The sequence below is a fragment of the Falco biarmicus genome, chromosome 8 (genome assembly GCF_023638135.1).
Source record: "Falco biarmicus isolate bFalBia1 chromosome 8, bFalBia1.pri, whole genome shotgun sequence".
NCBI lineage: Eukaryota > Metazoa > Chordata > Aves > Falconiformes > Falconidae > Falco > Falco biarmicus.
The window spans coordinates 22,615,392-22,640,871 of record NC_079295.1 but is presented as its reverse complement, the minus strand read 5'-3'; the positions used below and the strand labels follow the sequence as shown (position 1 = coordinate 22,640,871).

The 25,480-nt window shown below is 40.1% G+C and overlaps 3 protein-coding genes across 18 annotated transcripts in view; 1 reads left to right on the top strand and 2 right to left on the bottom strand.

The window, feature by feature from the left end:
• Positions 1 to 3,569: 3,569 nt before the first annotated feature.
• On the bottom strand, positions 3,570 to 7,384 carry SPC25 (SPC25 component of NDC80 kinetochore complex). 3 transcript variants are annotated; one of them, XM_056349596.1, is made up of 7 exons: positions 7,267 to 7,384; positions 6,515 to 6,672; positions 6,364 to 6,429; positions 5,458 to 5,604; positions 5,208 to 5,312; positions 4,807 to 4,905; positions 3,570 to 3,829 (listed from the first exon to the last, which is right to left on the bottom strand). In XM_056349596.1, the coding sequence occupies exons 2-7, from the start codon at positions 6,666 to 6,668 to the stop codon at positions 3,696 to 3,698; spliced, it is 705 nt and encodes a 234-aa protein (XP_056205571.1). In that variant the 5' UTR covers positions 6,669 to 6,672; positions 7,267 to 7,384; the 3' UTR covers positions 3,570 to 3,695. The 3 variants fall into 3 exon arrangements, with proteins under 3 accessions (XP_056205571.1, XP_056205572.1, XP_056205570.1); XM_056349597.1 differs by having other exon boundaries at positions 7,214 to 7,309; XM_056349595.1 differs by having other exon boundaries at positions 7,151 to 7,297.
• Positions 7,385 to 7,421: 37 nt separating this feature from the next.
• On the top strand, positions 7,422 to 22,061 carry G6PC2 (glucose-6-phosphatase catalytic subunit 2). 3 transcript variants are annotated; one of them, XM_056349590.1, is made up of 5 exons: positions 7,422 to 7,565; positions 14,873 to 14,982; positions 18,226 to 18,337; positions 19,653 to 19,768; positions 20,967 to 22,061. In XM_056349590.1, the coding sequence occupies exons 1-5, from the start codon at positions 7,471 to 7,473 to the stop codon at positions 21,476 to 21,478; spliced, it is 945 nt and encodes a 314-aa protein (XP_056205565.1). In that variant the 5' UTR covers positions 7,422 to 7,470; the 3' UTR covers positions 21,479 to 22,061. The 3 variants fall into 3 exon arrangements, with proteins under 3 accessions (XP_056205565.1, XP_056205566.1, XP_056205564.1); XM_056349589.1 differs by lacking the exon at positions 7,422 to 7,565 and adding an exon at positions 13,834 to 14,550; XM_056349591.1 differs by lacking the exons at positions 7,422 to 7,565; positions 19,653 to 19,768 and adding an exon at positions 9,968 to 14,550 and having other exon boundaries at positions 20,967 to 21,123.
• The window catches only part of ABCB11 (ATP binding cassette subfamily B member 11), a 68,341-nt gene continuing 62,690 nt past the window's right edge, over positions 19,830 to 25,480 (bottom strand). For 6 of the 12 annotated variants that reach the window (XM_056349581.1, XM_056349582.1, XM_056349580.1 and 3 more), the window contains one exon: positions 22,030 to 24,965. In XM_056349581.1, the coding sequence (XP_056205556.1) occupies positions 24,765 to 24,965 (201 nt within the window). In that variant the 3' untranslated portion in view covers positions 22,030 to 24,764. Of the gene's footprint in view, positions 20,234 to 21,118; positions 21,253 to 22,029; positions 24,966 to 25,480 lie in introns of those variants that run through there. The other 6 variants (XR_008823558.1, XR_008823560.1, XM_056349583.1 and 3 more) reach the window with 6 other exon arrangements.

Below are 25,480 nucleotides of genomic sequence, written 5' to 3'. Positions count from 1 at the left end.
GTGTAGCAATGTGCTAAGCCGGAATTGATTTCATATGCTCACCGAAGTAAAGTCTACAAAATACCATTGTCAGGCAAGCTCTGGTGCAGCATTTAAAGGTGAAAAGGAAGTACTTAGAAATGGGATGCATGAAAAGATTCTTACAACTTCAGCAGAAAATTGAGGCAACGTTTCTCATAAGACAAATAAAAATTATGTAGGAATCTTCACACATCAGCTGAAGTTTTGACTCCAGAAGAGAAGTAAACCTGGGGATCTGCACTGTGTTTGAAGAACTAATTACTGTAGTTGTTAATATGCTTCCATGATAATATATAGAGAGATTCTTGTAGTGCTTTTAATATGGCATTTAAATTCTTATTTATTGAAGAAATTTAATTATGTGAAAAATTGCCCAGTTGTATCTCTAATGTCTTTTGCTTCCTATTCCACATATACCCCTCAACTTAGATAGCGCAAGGAAGAGCCACTGTGTACAGAAAATGGCTCAGGATAATGTGAAAAAGAGCAAGAATTCTTTGACGTACTTGCCTTTAAGTCTGCAAAGGTCCCTCTGTACAAGAAACACAGTGGTTCTCAGAAGAAGATGGGAGGTCTGTGCAGTTTTAGAAGAGCTAAAAGGCAGTGTCACAGTCTCCTGTGGTACAGGTGAGTGGAAGAAATCCAAATGTGTAACTGTGTCAGATGGGCAAATTGCTGCATGAGTCAGCATCTCATCATGCTGTGATGGACAGAGGCTGGGAGGTTGTGTGGAGGGATTCCTGCTCCACGCCGTTAGTCCCAGCTCTGCTGCTGTGGGTGGAGGGTTACTGTTTCCCTAATTTATGCTGGTTTTTTGGTCTGTTTTTATGCCCTGTTCCACACCTTGACAGATTTTATGCTACCTACCCGGTCCCTTCCAACCCCAACCATTCTGTGGTTCTGTGAAGTCAGTCAAAGGGCATGTTTCCATATAGGAAGTTATCCATCAGTCATAAAACTGGTGAGTCAATAGCAATTAGCATTGTTCAAAATGCTGTGACTGAAGAGGAAGGAAATAATTAACATTGATTGTATCTTCTTTCAATTGATCATTTCAGTGCATAGGCACTTAAAAATACATTTAAGTTCATATGAAAAACAACCACGCACTTGCATGACTAACACAATTTTTAGCATAGTCTGTCAGTTTCCCTATTAAACCTGTTGCTCCATTAGGCCAAATCTGAAAAGGAGAAGCTTTTCAATTTGATAGCCAAATTTGAAAAGGAGAAGCTTTTCAATTTGATAGCCAAATTTGAAAAGGAGAAGCTATTCTTACAGGGTACTAAAAAGCAGCAGCCAGGTAAAGGAGAGAGCCACAGATCCACGCTCTGTACCGGAGGAAGGGCAGGCAGAGTGCAACTGGTGTCCTGCAGCTTTAGTAGCAGCCAAAGAGGCTGAACTAGCACAGCTCAGGCGTGGGGTAAGGAAGAGCTAGGATATCGCTGTGAAGAGAATGGCACCGTTCAAGGACAAAACCACAGATCTGTGGGAAATCAGGCTTCCATTACCTCTGCTTCTGCTGAAAAATCTTGTTTATAAGCTCAAGATTCTAAAAGGGTTCTTTGTGTACAACCTTTAGAGTGATTAGGATAATGACAGAAAGAATGGAGTCTCACTGTCTGGCAGTCAGAGCCGTTCCCCCCAGCCCTTCAGGCTACAATCCTATTCCAGCAGTAAAGCCTGGTGTAATTGGATTGCATCCATTGCTTTCAAAAAGGTAAGCGTATTACCATAATTGTTTAGTATACTTTATTCATACAGTTAAAAATGTGCTGTAATCTGCCTGTGGGACCAAGTGATTTATCTGTGCATATATTTGTTATATCAGGTTCGGCAGGGCTTTTAAAAAGTTGAAACCACTCACAAATGAGTTCACAGTGATTTTAGACTATTACAATGACAGGACTAATTTAGACAATTTCAAGGTACTTATTAAATTCACAGTTTATTGAAGCATTAGAGAAGACAGTAATATAACAGAATTGGAATATGACAGAAGCACAGCACCACTTCCATGTCTTAATTTTCACAAGTGTAGCAAATACTTGTTTGCTTTTCATAGTATGTCTAGCAACATACAAGAGGGTTTATGAAAAATGTCAACAAACTCAGCTTAAATACTTCCTCTCTTGGTTGAGTAGGTGTGTATTAAAACTGTTGTTAAGCAGGAGGACTTTTACAGTAATTAATTTCCTTTTCAAAATCGACCTCCAGCTAGCATACAAACAACAGTTGTGATTAAATGCACTTAATACATATGTTACTCATGGTTAATATTGTTTTGTCTTCCCAGCAGTCCTTAAATTCATGGCGTATTTCCAATATCCAAGAAATTCAACACTTTTCCAGATTTTTACATTATATTACAAGATAAATTTGATAAGGTTCTGTATGGTCAGCAGTAGCTGACAGCCCATGCATTTCAGGCTTGACTTTTGGTAGCTAAGTACAGGTCAGCAGTTTGAAAGGGAAAGCTAAGGGCTGGGTAAACTGATTTATGGAAAAAGAAAAGCCCTTAGTAACCTTCACTGAAATCCACATCTGCCTTAAGATAAACCTGATCCTGCTAATAGATGGAGCACTACCAGCAGCTGCAGGGCTCTGGCTGATGGTGTCCAAAAAGCTGCACAATGCTTTTGAGCTCAAGAGCTTTCCCACATGCTCTTTGAGACATTTCAGTTGGTATTTGTATGCTATTACACTAGGGTCCCAATAATTATATCTGTTGCGTCAGTACATAGTATTATCCTCGTTGTCCTTAAAATTGAATATTGCTGTACTGTGCCACTTCATAACAAACAGAAAATTCCTAATTGCCACGTAACAGGTGCAAGAGATGCTATAAGCACTAAGTGCATTTGATACAGGCACATTTTTAAGATTTGAAGACAGATCTTTAGCTAGGATAAAGGCTGTTTTAGGGATATCAGAAGCCAGCTTAACTTCATATTTTAGAATAATCAAAGAAACAAATCTGTTGTGTACCCTTTCCTAGCTTTTACCTGCTTTTGGAATGTCTGGCTGTTTTAGAGGAAGTAAGATTTGCACCTGATCTGCCTTCGCAAATATTAAGCAAGTTTATTATTCAAACTCCAAAATTAGTTGTAAAGGTTTAAATTACACACCATAAACATTTCAAACTTTACTTCTTGCTTTAGGCATATCCATAGAACATTTACAACCAGGCACATCATCTTTTCTAGCAAGTAATTCCTAGAAATGTGAATTCCAATGCAGTTGTCGTGTATTTTTATGTTCTGTGCATAGCAATCTTGGCAAAGTAATTTTGTTAGAAGCAGTAAAACATACACTCATGCCTGAGATGAACAAGAAAAGAAAATGATGGTAAGTCTGAGCATTTGTCTTTCTTACTGAGGGCATGTTTCAGTTGTTTTCTCCTGTGATGAATAGCTAAATAGAGATCATTACATTAATCCATTGCTACTAGATCAAAACTGAATGTCTGCAGACATTCAGTTAAGTAGTTGATTTTACTGTTGTTTGAAGAATGATTCAAAATGTCTTTAGATGACAGTGGACTAAAATACTGTTTTCATTTTTCTTTATTTAGAAATTAAAGTAAAACATGGATAAATGCATACTTTCACAATACAGCAAGGAAAGAAAAAAAAAAGTGTGCTTGACACTAGGAAGAGAGGTATAAGCTGGTTTTATACAGACTGTTTACAAGATAAAGCAGTGAAAGCTTTTCTGATGTTTGCAACAAATGCAGAAAAATTGTTAGTTTCTCTGACTTTGAGCTGGAACTCTTCTATACAGTCCAGAGGAGGAAAACAGGAAGTCACTAAAAAGACAAGTTTCCAAAATATTATTATAAAAAAATTCATTAGGTTTTTTCCATGCTTATGAAATACTAATGTAGGTTATCTTTGTACGTTTCAGCTTCCTTAAGTATTTTGAGTAGCCTATTAAATAATTTTATTCCAGCAAAGCAAAAGCCTCAAAGAACACATAATTTTATTATTTTTATTTTATTTCCAGACCTACCACTCAGTGCTGTGCTCCTGCTTGAATTCTCAGCAATTCTCAGTAATCCACAGCCTGCTCAAAAATTGAAACACGTTCCTAAACATTTTTACTGCTCTGCAGACAGGATTTCTGTTGCTCTGCAGGCAGGCAGATTGAAAACTGATGTAGTGTCCAGCATGTGATAAACTTTTAACTTCAGTACAGTTTAGATCTGAATTAATAAAACCAGAAATCTATTCAGTCCATACCTAAAGGCAGAGCAACAGCAGCATCTGTCTAGAAGCTACTCAGCACAGTACTCAAATCACCACTGCTGTTCTTCGTAACTGAAGATCTGTACTGCAAAAACAGCTTTCAGATACGAAAAGCTGTACCCTTACAGAATGGGAATGCTGGATTTCAAGTTTTAATCTTCCTCATGTCACATAACTTCTACCCTCTAGGCTTCTCAAACAGGTTGGAATATGCCTGTCAGCAGAAACACCCACTCCAGCAAAAACAGAAGCAGCAGCAAACCACAAACTGAAGTACCTATCTCTATATTCTCTCCTGCTTTGTTCAATACAAAGTAAACAGCAACTCCACAGAGGGGACTGATGATACGCAGTTTTATCTTCATATAAATTAACAAGAAAAACCTCATTTAAAAAAAAAAATTACCACTGCAAAATTCTTCATTCAGAAATTGGAAGATAAAGGTTAAAACCAAACCACACTTTACTTCTTTCCCCTTTCTTTCAAATAGGGGCATTAGATTCTGTCCCTTTGCTTAAGGATTCAAAATTCCCATACCTTCATAATCTCCTTGTTCATTTATGGAAAGTGTAAATACATATGGCTTGTCAGGATCGTTGTGGTCAATGTGTCTGAATATAAACTGTAATTGTTCATCTAAAACATACACAAACAGAATTAATTAACACCAGTAACCTCTACTGGAGAGTCACAATGATGACTAAAATCACACTAAAAGGCCATTTCAATTAATATTCTTAGAACACTTACAAATTAGGCAACCCTAGTCTCTTTTGAAAGACAGATGCATTTTAACATACCGTATTTTGCTATTTGGGAGACACTGGTAATACCTTAGCTAAGATAATCCTGCAGTTGTGTAAGCTAGTATGTTCTTCACTGCACAATCCAATGTTAACCACTTTGTATTACTGCACATGAAAACTACAGAAACTTACTGTGAATTCTGCGTATCTCCAATCCAAGCCGCTCTTCAAACAATGCTTTGAACTTGCATAGTCGTTCCACTCTCTCCTTAGTGGCTTTGTTTTTAGAAGATATTACTAGAATTTTAAAAGCCGCCGTAAATATCAAAGTAAAACAAGCACATTACAAATCTTCAGAACAGTAGAAAAGCCCATCAAAAGCAAGTGTAGAAAACAATTCCTCCTGTAATTAAGAAAATTTACTTGTCATTTACTTGCTTACTTTCCTTTTTCTTCAGCAACTCTTCTTTAAGCTCCTGAATGCTGTCAGTCAAGTCCTTCCTTTGCTCTTCTTCTTGATTTAGGTTAGATTTTATTTCTGTCAAACGCTCTTGATTTTCTGACACGTGCTGGCTCTGCTGGAGGATCTCTGAAAGCAGGCAAGAAAATATGAACATATACAGTTGATAAACACTAAATAGGGACATGATTAATCTATTTGGTTGAGATGACTTACTTGAATAATACTAGTGAAACACATGTTATATCAGCTGAAGAGAGAAGTCAGCATAACTAGACTAACAGCATTAAGTAAACACTTAAAGTGAAAGTTATTCAAAAAAGCTTTTCTTCCCCCCCCCGCCCCCCTACTTCAACCAGATGCAAATTGTTTCTGGTGCTAGCACTATATAAATAATGGACAAATAATTTGACATGAAGCAAGAAACGGAAACTCTTGATTGATATTAGAGCTGCAGTTTTTTTACCTGATATTCTGAATTTTAACTACAGAATTCAGAGAAGTTAATCCTAGACTGATAGACTGACTATAATTATTACTAATACAGAAGAGGCGTAAATAACCTAGTATTTAACTTTACTAAGCAATCTTAATTTAAGTTTTATTGCAGTCAGCAAGTTCTGGTACTTTGTTTTAAATACTTAAGCACCAAAACCACTATACTGAACACTTTTACTAGACCTTTATCTTTTCGCATCATCAATGAAGTTTTCCAACTGCTTTTGAGTTGCAGTTTACATCCTGTAACCAACCAAATATGTTTGAATTCATTCTAACTTCATTCTGATGATGTTACTTACCTTTTAAAATGGGAAGATAAACATATTATTCAGCTGTATTAAGTTAATTTTTAGAAATGCTAGACAATAATTAAAAACTATACTGTACCTTTGCTATACTCGTGAATTTTATCAATCATCAGATCTCCTTCTTTCAGCTTCTTAGACCATTTCTCTGTAATGGAAAATTATTTGTTATCTGAAAAAGTTTGAGGATAACTTGGAAAAAGTAGAGGTAGCAGGAACATAAGTCTTTTTACCTGAAAGCATTTTTATGGACTCCTTGCATGAATCTCTTAGTGCTAAAGTCTCACTGATCAGTTCAGTGTCATAAATACTTTTTAATTTGGTCCAAAACTCCTTCATTTCTCTTTCGAAGAGGATTATTTCATCTTCTGTCTTTATATTCGCCATAGTGCTACAACAAACACGTAAGTGAATAAACGTAGCGTCAAGACACGCAAGACAGTCGTAGCGGTTGTAACCCGCAATTACAGGAAAAACCTTCGGGGCCCTTTCTACCCCCTCGCACTGTTAAGGCCTCTTCCCAGAGCCGCTTTTGTTGCTGCCGTTACCACAATAAGCAGTAACGGCGCAGCCACGTTTCTCTGGCTATTCCACCAGCAAGGGGTTACCTACAGCGTCAGGGGGAGGCGCGGCGCTGCGCCGTGCTCGGGGCCGCCACGGTACCGACAGCCGGTGCCAGGATCCCGGCAGCCCCCGGCCGCACGGCGCTCTGCTGCCGCCCACCGCACCGCTGCCGCCCACCGCACCGCTGCCCTCCGCGGGGCCCGCACCGAGCGGGGCTTCTCCTCAGGGGGGCACCCCCCCCTCCATCCGACCAGGCACTAACGGCGGCCGCCGCGGCCCCACAAACAAGCGGCGCTCCACGGTACCTGCCGACTCCTGCCTAGGGGAGCGGGACGGGGCAAAAGGCGCCCCGCCGAGTCAAGGCTCACCCAGGGGAGCGGGACGGAGCGAGAGACACGCCACCGAGCCCGCCCGCACCCACCAGCTTTCAAACGGCCGGCGTCTTCCCGCGTCCCCAACGGCTGCTTTCTAACTGGGTGCCGCCTCTCGGCCGCCTCGCAACAAGCGCACCGCTGATAGGCTCAGCCATCCTTCCCGCCACGACTAGACCCGCAGGGCGGTCTGGGAGCTGCTGGTGCTGTTGCTGCGGTAACGGCTCCCTCCCGCCGAGCGAGGCGGAGCCGCCATGATGGAGCGAGGGAGGCGGATGCTGGCTCCGCTGCGGTGTCCCCCTGGGCTTGCGGAGGCGGTCGCTGCCGGTGCTGCGAGGGAGAGGCACCTGTGAGTCCGTCTCCTTCCCCTGGGAAACCCTGTTAGGGTTAAGGCGTTTTCTCGGGGCCCGCTGAGGGGGCCGCGGCCGGGCTGCCCGTGGGGGGGGGGGGTGTGAAAGGCCTGGTGTGGTTTGTGCCATTTACTGGTCTGTGCTGAGGGAAACCGGGTTCGGACTGGGAGCAAGTGAGCTCCTTTACGCGCCGCTGAAGCTGGGACTTTTTGCCAGTGTCTGTAGTTTATTCACGGAACATACATGGGGAAACCCAGTTGTAAGCTTTGTGACAAAGTTGTTTACGAGTAAGTTTCCTGAATTGCCTTTTAATTTCTCGAGCCTGAATTCTCTCGTGAGCGTGGAGCTATTTACCTACCTTCATGATAACGGTAGTAATTTTTCATGATAGGTAAATCATAAACATTTACCTTAAAGGTAGATCTTTATGATAGGAGCTAATTGTAGTCCTTGGTATGAACAAAACCACAATATAGCAGCCCTGCCTGTGCCCAGTCAAACACTTGTCATAAGCCTCTGTGGTTATGAATGTTCTCTTTAGGAGACTGCGCCTTATTTTTCTCCAGTTGGACTATATTCCCTTTTGGCTCTGAATAAACATTAGTTTGTAATCCCTGGTACACCAACCTTCAGTTTATAATGGACGCTATTTACTAGTCATCTTGTTGCCATAGCTAATGAACTTCTCCTAACTTTTTTTTACTTTAGTGCTATTCAAATGTTCTCAGAATAATGTAAACATAGGAATGCATTGAGAATTCCTGTCTGAAGTCATTAATTGCTCTCTCACACACACTGGACCCACAGCAAAGTCTGAGCCAAGACCACCACCTATTAGTTGCATTATTCATGTATAATGCATTATTCATGTATAAACTGTTACTGCTGTTGGATAGCACTTCTATCCAACTATATTTCTATCTCACTTGACTCGGACACCTGTTCTCCAGATTTCAAAGTTTTCTTAGCATTAGTCCTAAAAGTAATTATTAGACCAGTGTTTCTTAGCTGAATCAGACTTGCATGTACTGAAGCTGGGCTGGTTCAAGTATGATTACCTAGCCACGTATAAATTTGGGCATTATGGAGCCTATGTTACGGCTTTTTTTTTTTTTTTTTTTTTAACTAGGACCATTTCTCTTTTTCTCAACCAGACCTTAAACCTAGCCAATTGAATGCTGCCAATATAAAGTGTATATGTGGCCACTGGTATCCCTAGCTTTTATTATTTGACCTCATAACTTTCTGAAGACACTATTTCCCCAACCCCTGTAGTTCAGCAAATACAAATTCATCAATCTAAATGAATCCTGAAGTCTAATATGTAGTCTTTTGGTGGGTTTTTCAGTCTGGTTCACCCCATAGTAGTGAGCATTAGCTCTGAAATGTTTGGTATCTGTTTTTCTCTGTCAAGTTTTTCTAGATTTTTGTTAGTCCTATTCCTTTGTTTTGGACTTTCACCAGCCAAGGACTAAATATAGCCTATGACATATCCTGGCACAATCCGTACCTTAATTGATCTTTTTTTCTGACTGATTTGGGAGTCCTTTTCTCAAGAGTTTTCTAGAGTCATGAATTTACAGTATAACTTGTCCTCAACCTTACTTTCCCACTGGGAACTCTCTCCACAATCAGGTTACCAACCACATTTAAATGAAACATGGTGAGTTTAGCAGGTACTGGTTTTCTATTCAAACTGACAGCTCTTACCTACCACAAACAGAAATGTGGCCTCGTGACCCAAACTAGCACAGGTCATATGCTTCTTAAATCCTCCATTAGGTCATTAGATCTGACTCAAGAGGCTCCATAATGGAAAACATTGGTACCTAGCCTTACTGTAACTAGCCCAGAAGCTTGTTCTGAAGTGGGTTTTGCTGTTTGCCACAGGAAGCCACAGGGTAGTCATGGATGGGAGAAAGCTTCAGTAGTGATTTACCCTGTTTCTGGCACTGTGAGCTTTGCTGAAGGCAATGTCATTGTACCATGTACCCATTTTCTGCATTTGCCAGCTCTTCATGGGTCTTTGTAACCCCAGGGCACTTGGTTAAACTGAAGGTTCTGAGATGTACGGCGATAGCAGCAGGGTGGCAGTTAACCTGCGAGCAAACTGAAGAGCAGGGTGTTGCCATCAAAGATCTGTTGCCTTGTTTTGTTGCTGCCTCGAAGTCTGTAGCAGGCCATGCCAGAGCTGGGCTGAGAGCTATAGTTCAGGGTTGGAGAGCTACTGCAGCTTAGGTGAAAGCTGCTAAAGGAACACAAAACGGAAGAGCAGGTGCTAATGAAGCAGACTCAGCTACTTGACAGGTTTCTGCCCTCACTGAGCTATGGTTGGCACAGAGCTAGTGTCAGGGATCACAGAATAATAATAATAATAGGCCATGATCTTACTGGAAAGAAAACAAAAAAACCCAGTGGAGACTGTTGCCTTTATGGGTCCAGACTCTGTTTCTGCTTGTAGTTTGTGGAACTGGAAGGATTTTTTTTGACTGTTGAACTGTATGTTGCATGTGATTACTAACAGTAGCTCTTCATATTGCTAACAACTAGAATTCCTTAGATACGACTTTTCCATGAACATGCCAGATTTGTATTCTATGCATTGTTGGTATCATTTACAGTATTACACGTACAAATATAAACCAGTATTAAGGTCAGGCAGTTACTGTGCATTGCAAACAGGAGTTTTGTTAGTTTCCTGTATTTGCATAGTAGCTCTATAGCAAGGAAGAATGACAGCGTATCAAGTAGGAAAGATTAGAGGAAGGTGTCAGAGGCCAGAGAAAGCAACTGGTTTATGAAACTACTGGTGGGTGCAACTGTGAAGAAGCCTGAGGCGGGCTGCCTGGGGAAAGGAAGGAAGAAAGAAAGGAAGAAATCCTGATGTGGTGTTTCCTCTGTAGCAAGTTCTTGCCCTCTGTTCCCTATTAGTAGTAGCCTGCATGTCATTTGGCGCTTCATGTTACTGTTCAAGTTACTAAGCATAATGTACCACACAGAGTCCTCCATTAACAGTGTTTTATAAAATGTTTGCTTTGGTGCCTTTCCCTTCCCTTGCAAATATTTGCTTAACAACATCTGATACCTGTTATGTAATATTTACTCTACAATGTAGGTATAAAGCACCTCTAAACATTTTATCCTCCCTTCAGTGGATCATCACCATCAATCTTCTTTCTACATTTCCTGCAAGAATATATGCAGTTTTCAACAGTCTCTCATTTTGTATATCTTGGACATTTAAATACATCAGGAAAATACCAATCAATTAAAACCTCTTTATATGAACAGGTAACATTTTAAGGATTGTGCTTTCCACTAAGATCTCACTTGATCATGTGAGGTCCAAACCTTCATTCTATAATATCAAAATGGCTTTGATTTAAAAACCTCCTTGCATATACATTCTGACCATTTTGTACAGATCGAGTTTTCCTCACAATTCTACATACTACAATACAGCAAATAGTTTTATTTCATATATCATCTGAAGTGACTTTGAAACTAAGTGCATTACAAAAGCATTTTGTAGTGCCTTGCATAGAAAAGGAGGGGAAAAAGCCTATTTAGGAAGTATTTCTCCTTTATTAGTTTAAGCAAGTTATTAAATACAGTTTTTCAAGATGTGTTTTACCATCTTTTCTCTGCTGGTTATTAGGGCTGGGAGTCTAGTGTCTCACACTTCTATAGGTTGCCAAATATCACAGGCAGGACAAGGGATGACTCACATGTCAGCTGCTCATTGCCTCTTGGGTGAAGCGGGATCATGAGTGCTTCCAGGCACAAGGATAACATCGCCTGAACTACCTCTCACAGAAACCTGCTTACCTCTTCCAAAAACTTCCTACTTCTTGCTTTCTAGATTGTGGGATTCTTGGGGATTTTTCAAACATCTTTTATAAATATGACTCCTCAGGTATGTCTAAGATGTGAATGTAGGAGCTTCTGAAACAGTCAGAATGTAGAAGAAAATTAAAGCTTATTTACGTTTGCTATTAGCTGTTTGTCTTCAGTAGATCTAAGGTGCTTCTCTTTCTGTCTAAGAAAGATCATTAGCAGCATATGGATCAGCAGCAAAATCTTTAAAGTGAAAATTAGTATCAGAAGACCTTTAGCATTTGTACTAAAAGAGGTTACTGTACTGAAACACTGCCAAGACATACCTTCAGACATTATCTTAAAGTTTCTGAGGAACCAAAGTGTGCCTCAGTCGTTCTGTCTGAAGGGTTCAGCCTGAGCAGATGCAGCACCACCCCAGTGGATAATGTGGGTGGTTGGTTTTATATTTATAAATAAAGCAAATATGCAAAAACTTACTGCTATGGTTCTGCACATCCTGTGTCAGAGAGGCAGTTTTTCTGATACCGTTGAGTAACTGGTGGCATTGAGGGATGGGAATGTGATCTGTTTCATTACCTGTAGACTCCTGAGGACATTAAGTTGTATCTTGATGGAAACTTTCTTATTACAAAATATTTTTCCTAATAGAACAATAGTTATTTAGACTTAACCTCATTACAGTTGCTGTTTTAACTAAGTACTAGAAGTAAGATGGCAGCTACTCAGCCGCCAACTGATTTGACATTTACAGTCATATGTAAAGCTAATTATTCTGTATAAAACTAGACTGAAAACCAGAAGAAAAGCTCAGATTTTCCACATTTTTGCATACTAAACCCAGACATGTGTAAAAGAGTGATTTTCATTATTGTGATTGTTTTAAGTCCTACTTCTCTTAAAAGGAGAGATACTTTTAGAGGGGGGAAAAAAAAAGATGAGCAAAATGACATTTTCTCTAGTAATTATTACAAAAAGTTATTGAGTGAGATGTTTCTAAACAAGTAAGTTATTGGAAAAGAACTGGGAAAGGGAAAATTAATTCCATCATTTATGTGACAGTTCCCTTGTGAGACACCCTGGAAAGCTATAAGCTATATGGCTTTGCAAGAAACAAACCTCCCCAAATACTTGCAGCTAAAAAGCTAAGAAATACTTATTGTTGAAATATCCTGAAGTTTTGATTTTGAAAGGGTTTTCCTTGAAATCAGCTGATGCCAGTTGAAGTGAATAATTTAGTCAATGTACAGAAAAAATATTGTAGTAGCTATCCAGAAACAGCGCATAGAATTTTAAACCCCTTTTTAACTTTAAGGTTTTCTACATGGCTCAATGCAACTGGTAGCAATAAACATACAGGACTTAAATCTGCTAAAAACTTTCTAAAAACAGACTCTTCGTCAATGTGAGAGCTGAAGTAAGTGTGAGATTCTGTCAGGAAAAAAGGTCTTCTGAGACCATTTAATTGTCAAGCCTTATTTGTTGAATCTACTTAATGTTTCCATGTGACTTCCCTGACCACACATCATAAAGCCCTGTTAAGCTGTGAAGTCTCTCTTCAGCAAAAACAGTTAAGTAGTTCGTATCTTTTGTCTCCACAGCTTGTACAGTTCAGCTTTAAGTGCTATGGAGAAAGCAGCAGGGAAGTGCACAGTGTACACATACACCTGCTTTTGTTTTCTGATTTTAATTGTTTCAGATACATAGACAGTCTTTAATAGCAGATATGAATATGTCTGAGTATTAGAGCCTGATAAAGAACTGAAGTTTTCCTCTTGCCGCTCTGATGATATCAGGTGATGGTATCGTCAGACTTTTGGTATCCATTTATTATCATGTGGAAAAAAGTTTTTTGTGTAGCCACCTCACAAACATAATCTTTTCCTATGCTACTGTTACTAGTACTAATACTGGTAAATCTGATGTGCTAATACATGATTTGATGCAACCTCGTAAAATCCTGCTAACTGGCAGAATCTCAGTTTTGTCTTGTCTGTTTGCCCTGGAGAACCCAAGTGCTTCACTTGGCAATACTTGAGGGAAATGTTCGTAATCATGTGTTCCAACCTTGCTCTGGTCTGCAATGTCCCATTTCTGCTAGGCAGGGCAGCAAGAAGGGGCTGCAGCCATTCGGGCTTGAGCTGCTTCTGGCAGAGGTGTGTAGAACTTGCACCATGTGAGCAACACACGAGAATGGCGACACTGAATGAGATGGCTCGGAGACTGAGCTTCATCTGCATTGTGCCCTGGATTAAGGTGGCCTCTTTTATGAATGAAACAATTGTTTTTCAGTGTTTTGAGAATATTGCTGCTTTAAAAATGAATCTAGAACTCAACAGCATTGTTGATGTATGGATGCCGGTTGTATTTTCCAAGACTGAAAATGTGTTGTGCAAAGTATTAGACGCAGCATGGTAGATAAATTCTCTTTTGAGGTGAAACATACAGCTTTAATAGCAGTTCTGCAAAGACCAATTATCTGTGTATTCTTTCTGTGCTTTACACAGGCAACACTTAATGAAGTATATACATTTCTAATGTCCATCCTGCAGAGAAATGAACTGTGAACAAATTCAAGCAAACATGTTCCAACTGTTCATACAAAGGATTGCATAAGTCACACACTGTTTCTACAAAACCTTCCCCACAATTTGCTGTTGCTCAGCATGTACTTCACTTAGTTTCCTCCAATTAAAATTTGCAAACAGAAAAGCTTTCCAGTGCTAACAGACTCATGTGCTTTCTTGGGGATTTGGAGCCACGTGTTCCAGGAATGGCCGGGTACACCACGCCGATACAATATAAAGGCAACGTCAATCACCTTCTCTCACTTTTTAATAGTTCCTCTCCATGGTTCTCATTCTCCATCACTAGAAACTTAAGATTAAAGGAACTTTATTATATTTCAAGTACAGTTGAATCCATTAAGATGGATCTCCTTCATAGCAATGGCGTGCTTATCATTCAGCATTTGCAGAGGGACTACAGGGCTTACCAGGATTTCCTTAATTTTATGTCACATGTTGGTGATCCCCGGAATATATTCTCAATTTATTTTCCTCTTTGGTTTCAGCTCAACCAAGTGGTTGGTACTAAAATGATATGGGTGGCAGTCATTGGTGATTGGTTCAACCTCATATTTAAATGGTAAGAAGCTGGATTTACTTTAAAGTTTGGTATTTTTAATGATGGTTATGATATGTGCCTCAAGTTTAGAAAAATTGCTGTGAATATTGTACTAGTAGACTTTCCATTGTAATTATAAAACAGGAATTCACAATGAAGATGTTTAAGTTAGGTTGAAAATGACATTTTGATAAAACAGGAAGAACCTGTAGAACAATTATAGTTTTGGCAATATACCTCTTCATATTCCTTGTAAGATTATTTATCGTGCTTTGCTGAGGCCTTCTTACATAAACATCTTTTTCTTGCATTTCTGTTTCATTTTATTTTATTTTTTTGTCAGGATTTTATTTGGCCATCGCCCATACTGGTGGGTGCAAGAAACAATGATTTATCCCAATCAGTCAAGCCCATGCCTTGAACAGTTTCCTATAACATGTGAAACCGGACCAGGTAAGAAACTGGTACATTTACTAGAGATAGTGGCTTTTGGCGGGGGGAGGACGGATGGGACTTACAAAGACCTTGTATGATATACAGATCTCAGAGCTTATGTTTAAAATAGCACCAAAATACAGGAAGAGAAAAAGGAAGAAATAAAATGCGATAGGTATTTGATTGCTGCATGACAAGAATGTTTACCTCATTGCCTTTAAACAGTGCAAGGGAGGGGGATTTGCTTTAAAAATTACTCCTACTGGAAGGAACCAGCATATCGGAAAGGAATGTGTTATAGGCTCTGAAAGAGTGATTTGCCTGCTTCGCGAGGTCACTTTTAGGAACAGTTGCAGTGCCAATGATGACATCAGCTTGGGGAGAGAAATTCCATGTTGTTTTAGAGTGTTCCAGAACAGAGCAGGGGGCTGTTGAGTTTGAGGGCTCGTACACTCTTGCAAGAATTATTCAAACACAAAAAACTAGTAGGTGGTTCAGTGTAAATAACAATAGTATCAACAATCTATCATGTAACATATCACAGATGGAAAATGCAACTCCTCTTTCCAGAACCAGACAGTGGCACTGAATGTGTGTGCGGTGCGGGGGGGGGGGGGGGGGGGGGGGGGGGGGAAGTGTAAATGCATTTATGCATGGAGGGGAAAAGTTCTTAAAAAAAAAAGTTCCTGTGCAGCACATTTTCACTTTTTTATATCTTACTGTCTTCTCTGTGGAACTCAAATGCAATGCTGCTGCAGTTAAATGAGTTTGTGCAACCCTAATATGTGAAATAAGGTAAACTTGCTTGGAGCTAACTGGCTGAGTTAAGTTTAATTCATTGTACAAGACTGTGTAAATGAATGTGCTGTGCACCTCATCAATGTCACAGCAAGCTTTTAAGTGGTTTGCACAGCTGTATTTTGTTCACAATATCCTGCATTATATTACACTGGAATTTTGAATGAGCATCTTAAGCCCTTGCATCAGGCAGAGTTTCATGATGCCTGGTCTGTATCTGATCTGCAGTCTGTTTCAAGTGGATTCATCTGGGACCTAACCAAAAGCATTAAAGTCTTTCAGATCTTTTCACGAGCCTTCAGAACTAAGCCCATTCAGAACCATGTAATTCTAAGTCCTGGCTAAGGAGAAAATCGCTGCGTTTCATTGAACCAGAAGGCCTTTCTTCCTGTTACTTTCTTCCTGAAGTAACAGGTCATTCCTATTTTTGTCCAGTGGGTACCACTGTCATACTGATTCCTTACTTGCACTTCACAACGACCGCATTTTCTCCCACCGCTAGATTTGCTCTTGACCATTGACAATATCTGTCACTAACCTGTTCCTCGTTAACAAGAGGAGGTGCAGCCAGTGCAGCTGTTAGGTGCACAGAGTCATTGTGTGAGCTTACATGGTGTTTCATACTATTTCTAAGTCTGCAATTTATATGAAAAGATTAGAGAACCAGCCACAGTTGTGAGAAAGGCATATCCAGATATTGCTAGGATGGCCTGAGCCCCAAACTCTACAGCTCAACAAAAGGGAAAGCTGAAGGAACTGTTTATATGACTACATGGCAGGCAATCTAGGACGTGAATTTGGTATGTTCTTCTGGAATGAACTGAACCCTGCAGCCATCTGTTCTCTGGTAGTTGTAAGGTTTTAAGAACACAAACCTTAAGGTGGAGGTTATGCTGTTTCTAGTAGGTGGTGCGCAGATGAACTATGATACATTTTTCCTAGGTGACATTTTCCTGGACGACAACAAAGAGAAGCTTTCCCAGTGCTGATCTACAACAGTATGATTTCCTTATCAGTGACAGTTATTCTGTTGTGAGGTTTAGAAGTGTACGAAAATATTGCTTAAAGGTACTCCCAAAAGGTGCTCTGCATCTGTTACGAAATTAACAAGAGTTGGTAGTGTGACTACTAAAGATATTGCCAAGCAGAATACCGAACATGAGTGCAGGGAGCCAGAAATCCCTGTGCTTGTCCTCCTGGGCATTCCTCCTTTGCTACGTCACTGAAATGTTCTTTTGCTTTGCAAACTACGATATAGTGCTGGGTCATAACACATTCTTCAGTCAAAATTATTTCTTCTGCCAGTGAAATAACCCTGTCCCTTTAACTTCTCTTTTGTCTCCACAGAAAGCCAAGCTGTAAAAGACTCGTGTAGACAGATTCCAATTATCTAATTTTCTCTCCTTTCCTATTTCAGTTTGTTGAATGTAAACCTGGTGAACAGGGGAAAAGAAGTGACAGGGTGATTTGGGGAATCATTTCCTTTGCATCATGCCAGCATTCTTTGGTTTTTTGGGTGATTTTCACCATTGTAGGAACTTCTCTGTAGCTTCATATTTTTTCCAGTAAAATTAAAATTTGATTTGTTAAATTAAAACAAATTACACAAGTAGTAGTATACCTGGACTAAAAAGAAAATCACTGTTGATCTCTGTATGAGACCGTGTTCCCTGTCACGGGCTGAAGTGGGTGCAGCAATTAGTCCAGAACATTGCAGCATCATTTCACTTGCCAGTTCCACCAATAATCTGTTTCCAAGCTAGTGGACATTGTACACTTTAAAATTTCTAAAATACATCGAAGTAAAGCATAAAGACACAGTTCTTCTATCACACTTAAGATATATTTCTAAATTTATTACAAAGCTACCTACAGTGTGAATTACCTGGACTGTAATATTAGTGATGAGACACAGATCCCAACCACAGTTACTAACACTATGGTAATTAGACAAGCAGATAGAAAGCAATTTGGAAGGGCCATCTAAAGTTATACTAGTTCTTTAGAGTGCTACAAAGAGCCAAATCTCAGTTGCTTCCCTTAATTATGAGGTAGCCCGTTCAAAACCTATCTCTTCTCATCCTCATATATAATTTCTACACGACATGCTACAGCCCTAAGAAAGCCCAAGATGCTCTATTTTTTCAATCACAATCCAAATCTAATTAATAGAAAAATACAATGCTTTCCAATCAAGGTACCAGCCGACACTAATATAAGATGGTTAAGCTGTTACCTTACCTACTTGATTTCAGACAAATATTCTGGATTCCATCTGAGTTTTCTGAAAAATTCATATTGAGAAAATTAACTTTTGAGAAGCAGTTGACATTCTTTCAGCCCTCGGTAACCATTTTCTTTCTAAATGTTTAGGTGCCTGAGTAAGTGCCAGTAGACATTTTCTATATGACAAATGACACAGTCATTTTTAGGCTTGAATATTTCCTTTTTTTTTTTCACTAGGAAGTCCATCTGGACATGCCATGGGATCTTCCTGTGTCTGGTATGTAATGGTCACAGCAGCACTTAGCTACACAGTTAGATGGAAAGATAAATCAGCAGTTGCCCTTCACAGGTCAGTGTTTTTACATTGTTCTAACTTATACAGATATTTCTTTATATACATGCTGTGGTTTTAATGGACTTATTTTAACCAAATAGTCATAGTCTGTTCTGTCCAGTTTGTAAAAAAAAAAAAACCACAACAAACAAACAAACAAAAAAAACCCCCAAAAAACAAAACCACAAACCAAACAAAACCAAACAATAAACTTTTATTATGATCTACTGCAGCTGAAGAAAAAGATTATTAAGGGGATTCATCCATTTGTATAGGTTGGTTATTATTGCAGTCATTGCATACAATATCTCGGAACCAACTGTTAAAGGTCAGGTCACATCTTCAGTGTTGGAAATTTTGAATTTGATTAATTGTCTTTATGTGTTGGATCTTTTGGTTAGAACATAAATTTACCGATTTGATGGTAGGCCTTCTTACCCCATAGTTAAGTGTAAGGTGTTCAGAGGGCCAGAGCCCCTCTGCTATGAGGACAGGCTGAGGGAGTTGGGGTGGCTCAGCCTGGAGAAGAGAAGGCTCCAGGGGGACTTTACTGCCGCCTTCCAGGACCTCCAGGGGACCTACAAGAAAGCTGCAGAGGGACTTTTTTCAAGGGCAGGTAGTGATAGGACAAGGAGGAATGGATTTAAGCTGAAAGAGGGTACGTTTTCATTCGATACTGGGAAGAAATTCTTCATTGTGGGGGTGGCAATGTGCTGGAACAGGCTGCCCAGAGAAGTTATAGATGCCCCATCCCTGGAAGGGTTCAAGGACAGGTCAGGTGGGGCTTTGTGCAACCCCTTCTACTGGAAGGTGTCCCTGCCCACGGCAGGGGAGGTGGTACTAGGTGTTCTTCAAGGCCTCCTCCAACCCAAACCATTCTATGATTCTGTTACTCCGTTCTGTAGGGAAGTCTCGTAATTGCTTTGATGGCTGCTCTTTCCAAGCCTGACAAGGTTATTTCCATACTATGTGAATTTTGTCACCAAGTAATTGAACTTTTGCTTTTAAGTATGACTTCATGATGAGAAATATGCCCAAGGTACTAGTGCTAATTTAACTTGCCATTGATGACTTTCATCGCTAAAACCACAGTGGTGTTTTGGACCTGAAACTACTGGGGTCTGTTCCTGCAGCTCTAGGTGTGACTGCAAGAGCAACTACTCCTAAAGTTTTAATACTGACTTCCAGTTTTTATTCATCTAATTCTAAACTTCTGTCCTTGTAAACCTCTGCTTGGTAAAAATACAAGCCTGACACAAAGGGACCTGGTGTAAATTACTAGGTGAAATGTCTTGCCTTAATATTTAAGCATCTTCCTTTTCCCTCTTAGACTGACATGGTCATTCCTCTGGAGTATTTTTTGGCTTATCCAGATCAGTGTGTGCATCTCGAGAGTATTCATAGCAACACATTTCCCTCATCAAGTTTTTCTTGGAGTATTTGCTGGTAATGCTGCTATTTTTTTCTTTCTTTTTCAACATATATGCAAAATCTGAAAAAAGTGAAGTATGAGAAAAGGCAAGACATTTTTAGTAGTGCTACTCAGCTTGCAGCTCTAGTGTTGCTCTCCACTCTCTGGATGATCAAGGATTTGATGATAGTCTAAAGGTAAAATTTGTGAGGTAGTATGTATCTGCCGTCTCTGTAATTCACACAGAGAGTGAGCCCTCATCCATGTGCCAATTGATGTCCACACATTATGCATTATGTCCACACTGCCACAGGCTGGCTGGTTTGTACTGGCTGCATCTGATCCTTATTTGTGCTGCCTGGGCCGCAGGGGTGGGAGAGGAAGTTGGTCCTGTATGGCCCTGACCTTTCCTCTCAGGAGGAAGCTATCTGGTTCACATCAGATGATGTTAAGGCACGAACCAGCATCTCTGCAGTGTGGACAAGCGTGGGGCCAGAGACCTGGGGCAAAACAGAACAAAACCACAAATTAGCTGTGCAAACTCCCCAGGGTCACTTAAGAAGCTGAAGTACATTTTTCGGAGTTACTTAAGCATGTTTCAAATTTGTATCTAGGGAGTTCAGACTATGAACAATCTCTCTAGTATCTACCCGATTTAAGGAGGGTGACGAGGGCACTGAGCCAGGGCTGCCTGCTCCAGTTCTTTCATGGATGCAGAGCAGCCTGGGCAGCTCGCTAACAGCTTACTGTCCGGCTCTCCCTTTCCACAGCCAGGATAAAATGAGTAAGAAAGAAGATAAGTGTGTTCTGTGTCTTTTCCTTCAACACTTACAAGCCTGTGTGGGAACTGGTATTGAAGTTGGCATTGCTGGGGCAGCCTTTGCGTGAGGGTCTCTTGGAAAAGGAATGTTCTAGTTTACATCTGTATTTGACAGGTTGTTATCAGAGAGATGCAGTCAGGCCTAAGGTATGCCTCATATCAGAAACATGAGCGCTTGGTATTCAGTTTCCTTTTTTTTCCAAATTAGCAGTTTGAAGTGGGAGAAAAGGTTTTGTAATCTACAACAGAAGTGGTAAATTGTATGTGTGTATGTGTATATGTACATATATAATAAAAATACATAGATATATTCCTCTGTCTTCAAATATGAAATTCTGCAGGGACACTGTAAAAAGTGCTTCTTCAAAGTATGAGCGTGGTGTTCCCTGTAACGCTGAGTTTCTAATCCACAGGCATCCTTGTGGCAGAAGCATTTGAGCATACCCCTGCCATTCAGACAGCAAGCTTGAGAATGTACATCAAGACAAACTTGTTTCTTTTCATCTTTGCCCTTGGCTTTTATCTAGTCCTCAAGCTTCTTGATATTGACTTGCTATGGTCTGTGCCGAAGGCCAAGAAGTGGTGTGCCAACCCCGACTGGATAAACATTGACACAACTCCGTTTGCTGGACTGGTGAGGAATTTAGGGGCACTCTTTGGCTTAGGTCTCGGAATTAATTCTGAAATGTTCACCACAAGCTGCAAAGGTAAAAATAGCTGTAAGAGAAGTTTCCGTATATTGTGTATAGCTGCTTCTTTAGCTACGCTGCAGCTGTATAATTTCATTAAGATACCTACTCATACTGAGTATTTATTCTACATTCTCTCTTTTTGTAAGAGTGCAGCTATGCCTCTGACTGTAGTTGCCTTGGTTCCATACTGTGTCCACTCGTTAATGAGGACAACTGAAAAGAAACTTAATTAGATAAAGTTTCCAAATGGTTAGCAGTGTGGGGATGGATACGAACCGTTCAAGAACCCTCTGCAAAAGCACTTTTGCTAGCTCATTTGAACCAAGGGGGATGCCACTGCACCTTTGATGTGCTCCTGGTAAGTAACCAGTACATCCAAAATCGGTGATGTTGGCAGCTCACAAATATTAATTGCTGATTTTGTTCTTAGAAATATTGCAATCATAGTGCTGTATGGTTAGAAATGACCCAATATTCTGGGTCATAACAGTTTTAAAGTATAATCAGCTAGTTTTATTTAGCTACTTGGTGGTCTTTTAGTCCTGTCCATCTCCAGCTAGGTGGTGCTTCATGCCTCGGTTGGACATTGTGATACTCGATACTCAATTTTTATAGCGAGAGGTATTGTGTGTTAAACTGCTAGATAATGGTGTGACAGTATCGCACCACCTGCAGCTGTACAGCAGCACCCAGGCACTGTGAAAAAGGCCAGCGTAGTTATAAGCAAGGCTTTAGATTTAACTTATTGAGCTTCCTGAGCAAAACAGCTTCTGATTAAGCCAGATAAGAAAAAAATAAAAGTTTATTTCAATTAGACTCTGTGGAATATATTTTTGCATTGCTGTGTGGGTTTTGTCATTTTTACTTTTGAAAAGTGATTACATAAGTCATGAATGTTACAGATCACACCTTTGATATTGAAAAAGCATAAATATGGTGTAACAAATCTTTGGGTTCTGTACACCTACACAGAGCAGCAGATGAGGAAAGTTGTCAATAATGAAATTATTTCAGCATATCACCTCAAGAGTGTTGTTCATGCTCCTGCATTGCAAAGGTAAATTAGTCTGATTTTCTCAGGTCAAGAGTCACAAGCCTGAATCACTGTTGTTAGTTGTGTAAATCATGAAACTGTCATTGCAGATTAAGTCATTGGAAGTTTATATTATTGTCAGCTTCATCTACCTAAGCACACAAATAACTAATATTAAATACATGTTTGCTATATAAAGTGGATGCTCTGAATAGGCAAAGGCAGGTACTTTCCCATCTTATTCACTATTTAGCACCTACTGTTGCATAGTGCTTTTAGGACTATCTTTAAGCAATACTTAAGCAATATTTTGCTGATACCATCTCATACTACTTGGTATACAAGCAGCATAGGCTATAATGTGGGTAATGAGGGCTGTGTATGTACCATCTGATAGCAATAAGGGTTAGAAGATGTAAACATGATGTAGCTTCAAGACTTCTAGTTAGTTGTAGGATAACTGAAATGGAAATAATCTTATTTAATTGCGAAAACAAGGTGAATAGATTGAGTTGGCCCTTAGGGATGAATATGATACAAATTACCGAAGCAAATCGAAAACAGGCATCCTTACTTAAGAGCCTGCTAAGACTACCTTGACTTCAGAAAATGAATCATCTGGTTTTAACAGTCTGAGGAATATTCTGCTTTATGCATCTCCTGATATCTTCTTTAATGGTTCTCTGAACGTTTTTCCCTGCAGCAGCTGGCCTGAAACCAGTCTCTTCTGTAGTTGTGCACCCTTAAGCAAAATTGCTAAGCTAACGGGTCTAGAAGTAAATAATGAAGAACAAAGACAGCTATGACAAGGATTTTTCCTGTGTTAAAGTTGCTCTCGAGTTGTCATTTTACTGATATAAATTGAATATTGATAGTCACTCTTGTCAATAGTTTCAGTCCTGAGACATCCCAATTAATTATTGCCCTGAAACATAAAAAGTCTAAAAAGATTAAAACAGAAGGCAAATAATGCAGCTTCCTTCTTCATTTTCAGTTAAGGATTAAAATACAGAATTTCTTGGGAAAATATCATTTCAGTGTCAGTTGTGTGATTGCAGTAGGGTCTGTTGAAGTGATTTATTAATGGAGTTGTACAAAAGTTGAAATTGGGTTTTTTTTCTGCCTGGAATTAAGGGATGTAGCCTAATCAAATTTTCACCCTTACAGCTCTATTCAAGTTTCAGCGGTTGGTACTGTTGTGTAATTTGTGTAATTTTACAAGAAACTCCCTTGTGGTGTGATCTGTTGTAAAATGGGTGAACCCCCACTCCCAGCTGCTGATTTTAGGACAAGGAGAATGACTTTTCCAGTTAATGCTCTATTATTCAAAATGAAGATTTAAATTTGTGATTTAGACTCTCTGTCTGCTTTATCTCCAAGATCCCTCACTAAAGGAGAGTCCTGTTGTCCTGCAGACAGTAGCCAATAACATATTTCGGATAAACATGCAGTTAGACCTTATAATAAACCATTACAGCAGGTGCAAACTTCTGCCAGAAAGAGATACTTACTGCCCTTTGTCATTTCTGCATGAATTGTTGCTGTATTTATCAACTCTACTTAATACAAAGAGCTAATTATGGCTATTTTTTTCCACCGTTACTGAATATATTTATAATTTCTGTAAAAAACCTCACTGTCTTGCCTTCTGAAAAAAAGGGAACACATTACCCATCACGCTCTCAATAGAAGTGATTTAAATAACTGTGATGATTAACTGGAGGATTTTACATTGATTTAACTATGGCATTTATTCTTACTCAAAACTTACTTGACAGCTTTGACCAGAGCGGTGAGGATAGGGGAAATGATCCTCACCAGCTTCTGTTCCTCTGCTTGATTGCTTTCCTTATGTCGTGGAGCTGCCCTCTTTGTAAGTACTTGCTGGTTTTGTTGCAGGGGCACAGCTGTGCCAGGCTCAGGGCACCAGGGGGTCGGTGCTGTAGCCACGCACAGCGGCAGCCCAGTGTCCCCTGACAGCACAGCTGGTGTGTTTGGTGGGGAGGGGGGAGGGTATCGCTGTAATCCTCTGCGCGCCAAATGTTAGGAGAGATTTGATCCCTTGAGATACACAGCATCGTTCTTGGATTGGTTTCTGTTCATACAGCTTACCTAGAGCAGAGGTGGTTTCTGGAACACCAGAGCAGAGTCTTCCTTGATTGCTAGCTGAGGAATGACAGGGCTGTGCAGTCTGACTGCAGGTGGTGGCAATTCCGCAACTCACCAGCAAAGATCTTTCCCATTTTCAGGCTTTCTTTCCCTTAGCAGTGGACTAAGCTACTTACTGAGTGCATCAGCCTATGCTTAGGCTCCTGCATGTGCCTGGCAAGTGTGCTGGATGCAGGAAGCTACGTACACATCTGGTACCACAGAACTCACAGCGTTGCAGAGCACTTTGTAGCACAATGTGGTACCAGCGTACACATACCTACCGCAGAGTATTTGCTTACAGAAAAGAAATCTCTCAAATTCAGAATCACAGTAATTCAGCTGATTGGGGCTCCAGTAGTAACAAGTTTGTAATAAGCTCCTTCCATGGCCATCAGTTGATCATGAGTGCCTCTTTCAATGATGAGTCCTTGCGACATCACAGCGATGATGTCAGCGTTCTGGATCGTGGACAAACGGTGGGCAATGACAATGCAGGTACGCCCTTCTCTGGCCTTATCCAGTGCCGCCTGCACAGTCTAAAGGCAACAGCCAAAGTGTCAGAGTGAAAATATGCAAACAAAAGGGAGAAATCTGATTGCCTGAGTTCAATTAACTGTATTGCGCAACACTTGTAAAAGGGACTGTGCGGTTAAATCAAAGGTTATGTCACTGGTGTGCTTAGCTGGGTCATGAGCTCCGTTTATTAGTGGTATATAAAAAAAGGGACAGGTAAACATAGGCAGCAGTAGAAATTACAGAAGAGGTTTATTCAGCTGACATGTCGTGCTGAATGTCAGCTCAGTGTGGATATGTTTTTAAATTTCCACCATTTCTCATCTCTGAGTGTAACCAAGCTATGCAAATTATTGCCCAAGTTTTTAGCCCCTCACTGCTGTTTTTATAGGATATTCAGGCTCATCATTCATATGCTTGAGTACTTTTTTGTTTGCTTGGTTGATTTTTAATGTGCAGAAGTTATGTTCATGAAACATCCCCACGGAATGCTTTGAAACCCAGGGAATTACTATGCACGTTTCTGAAAGGGTGCTGC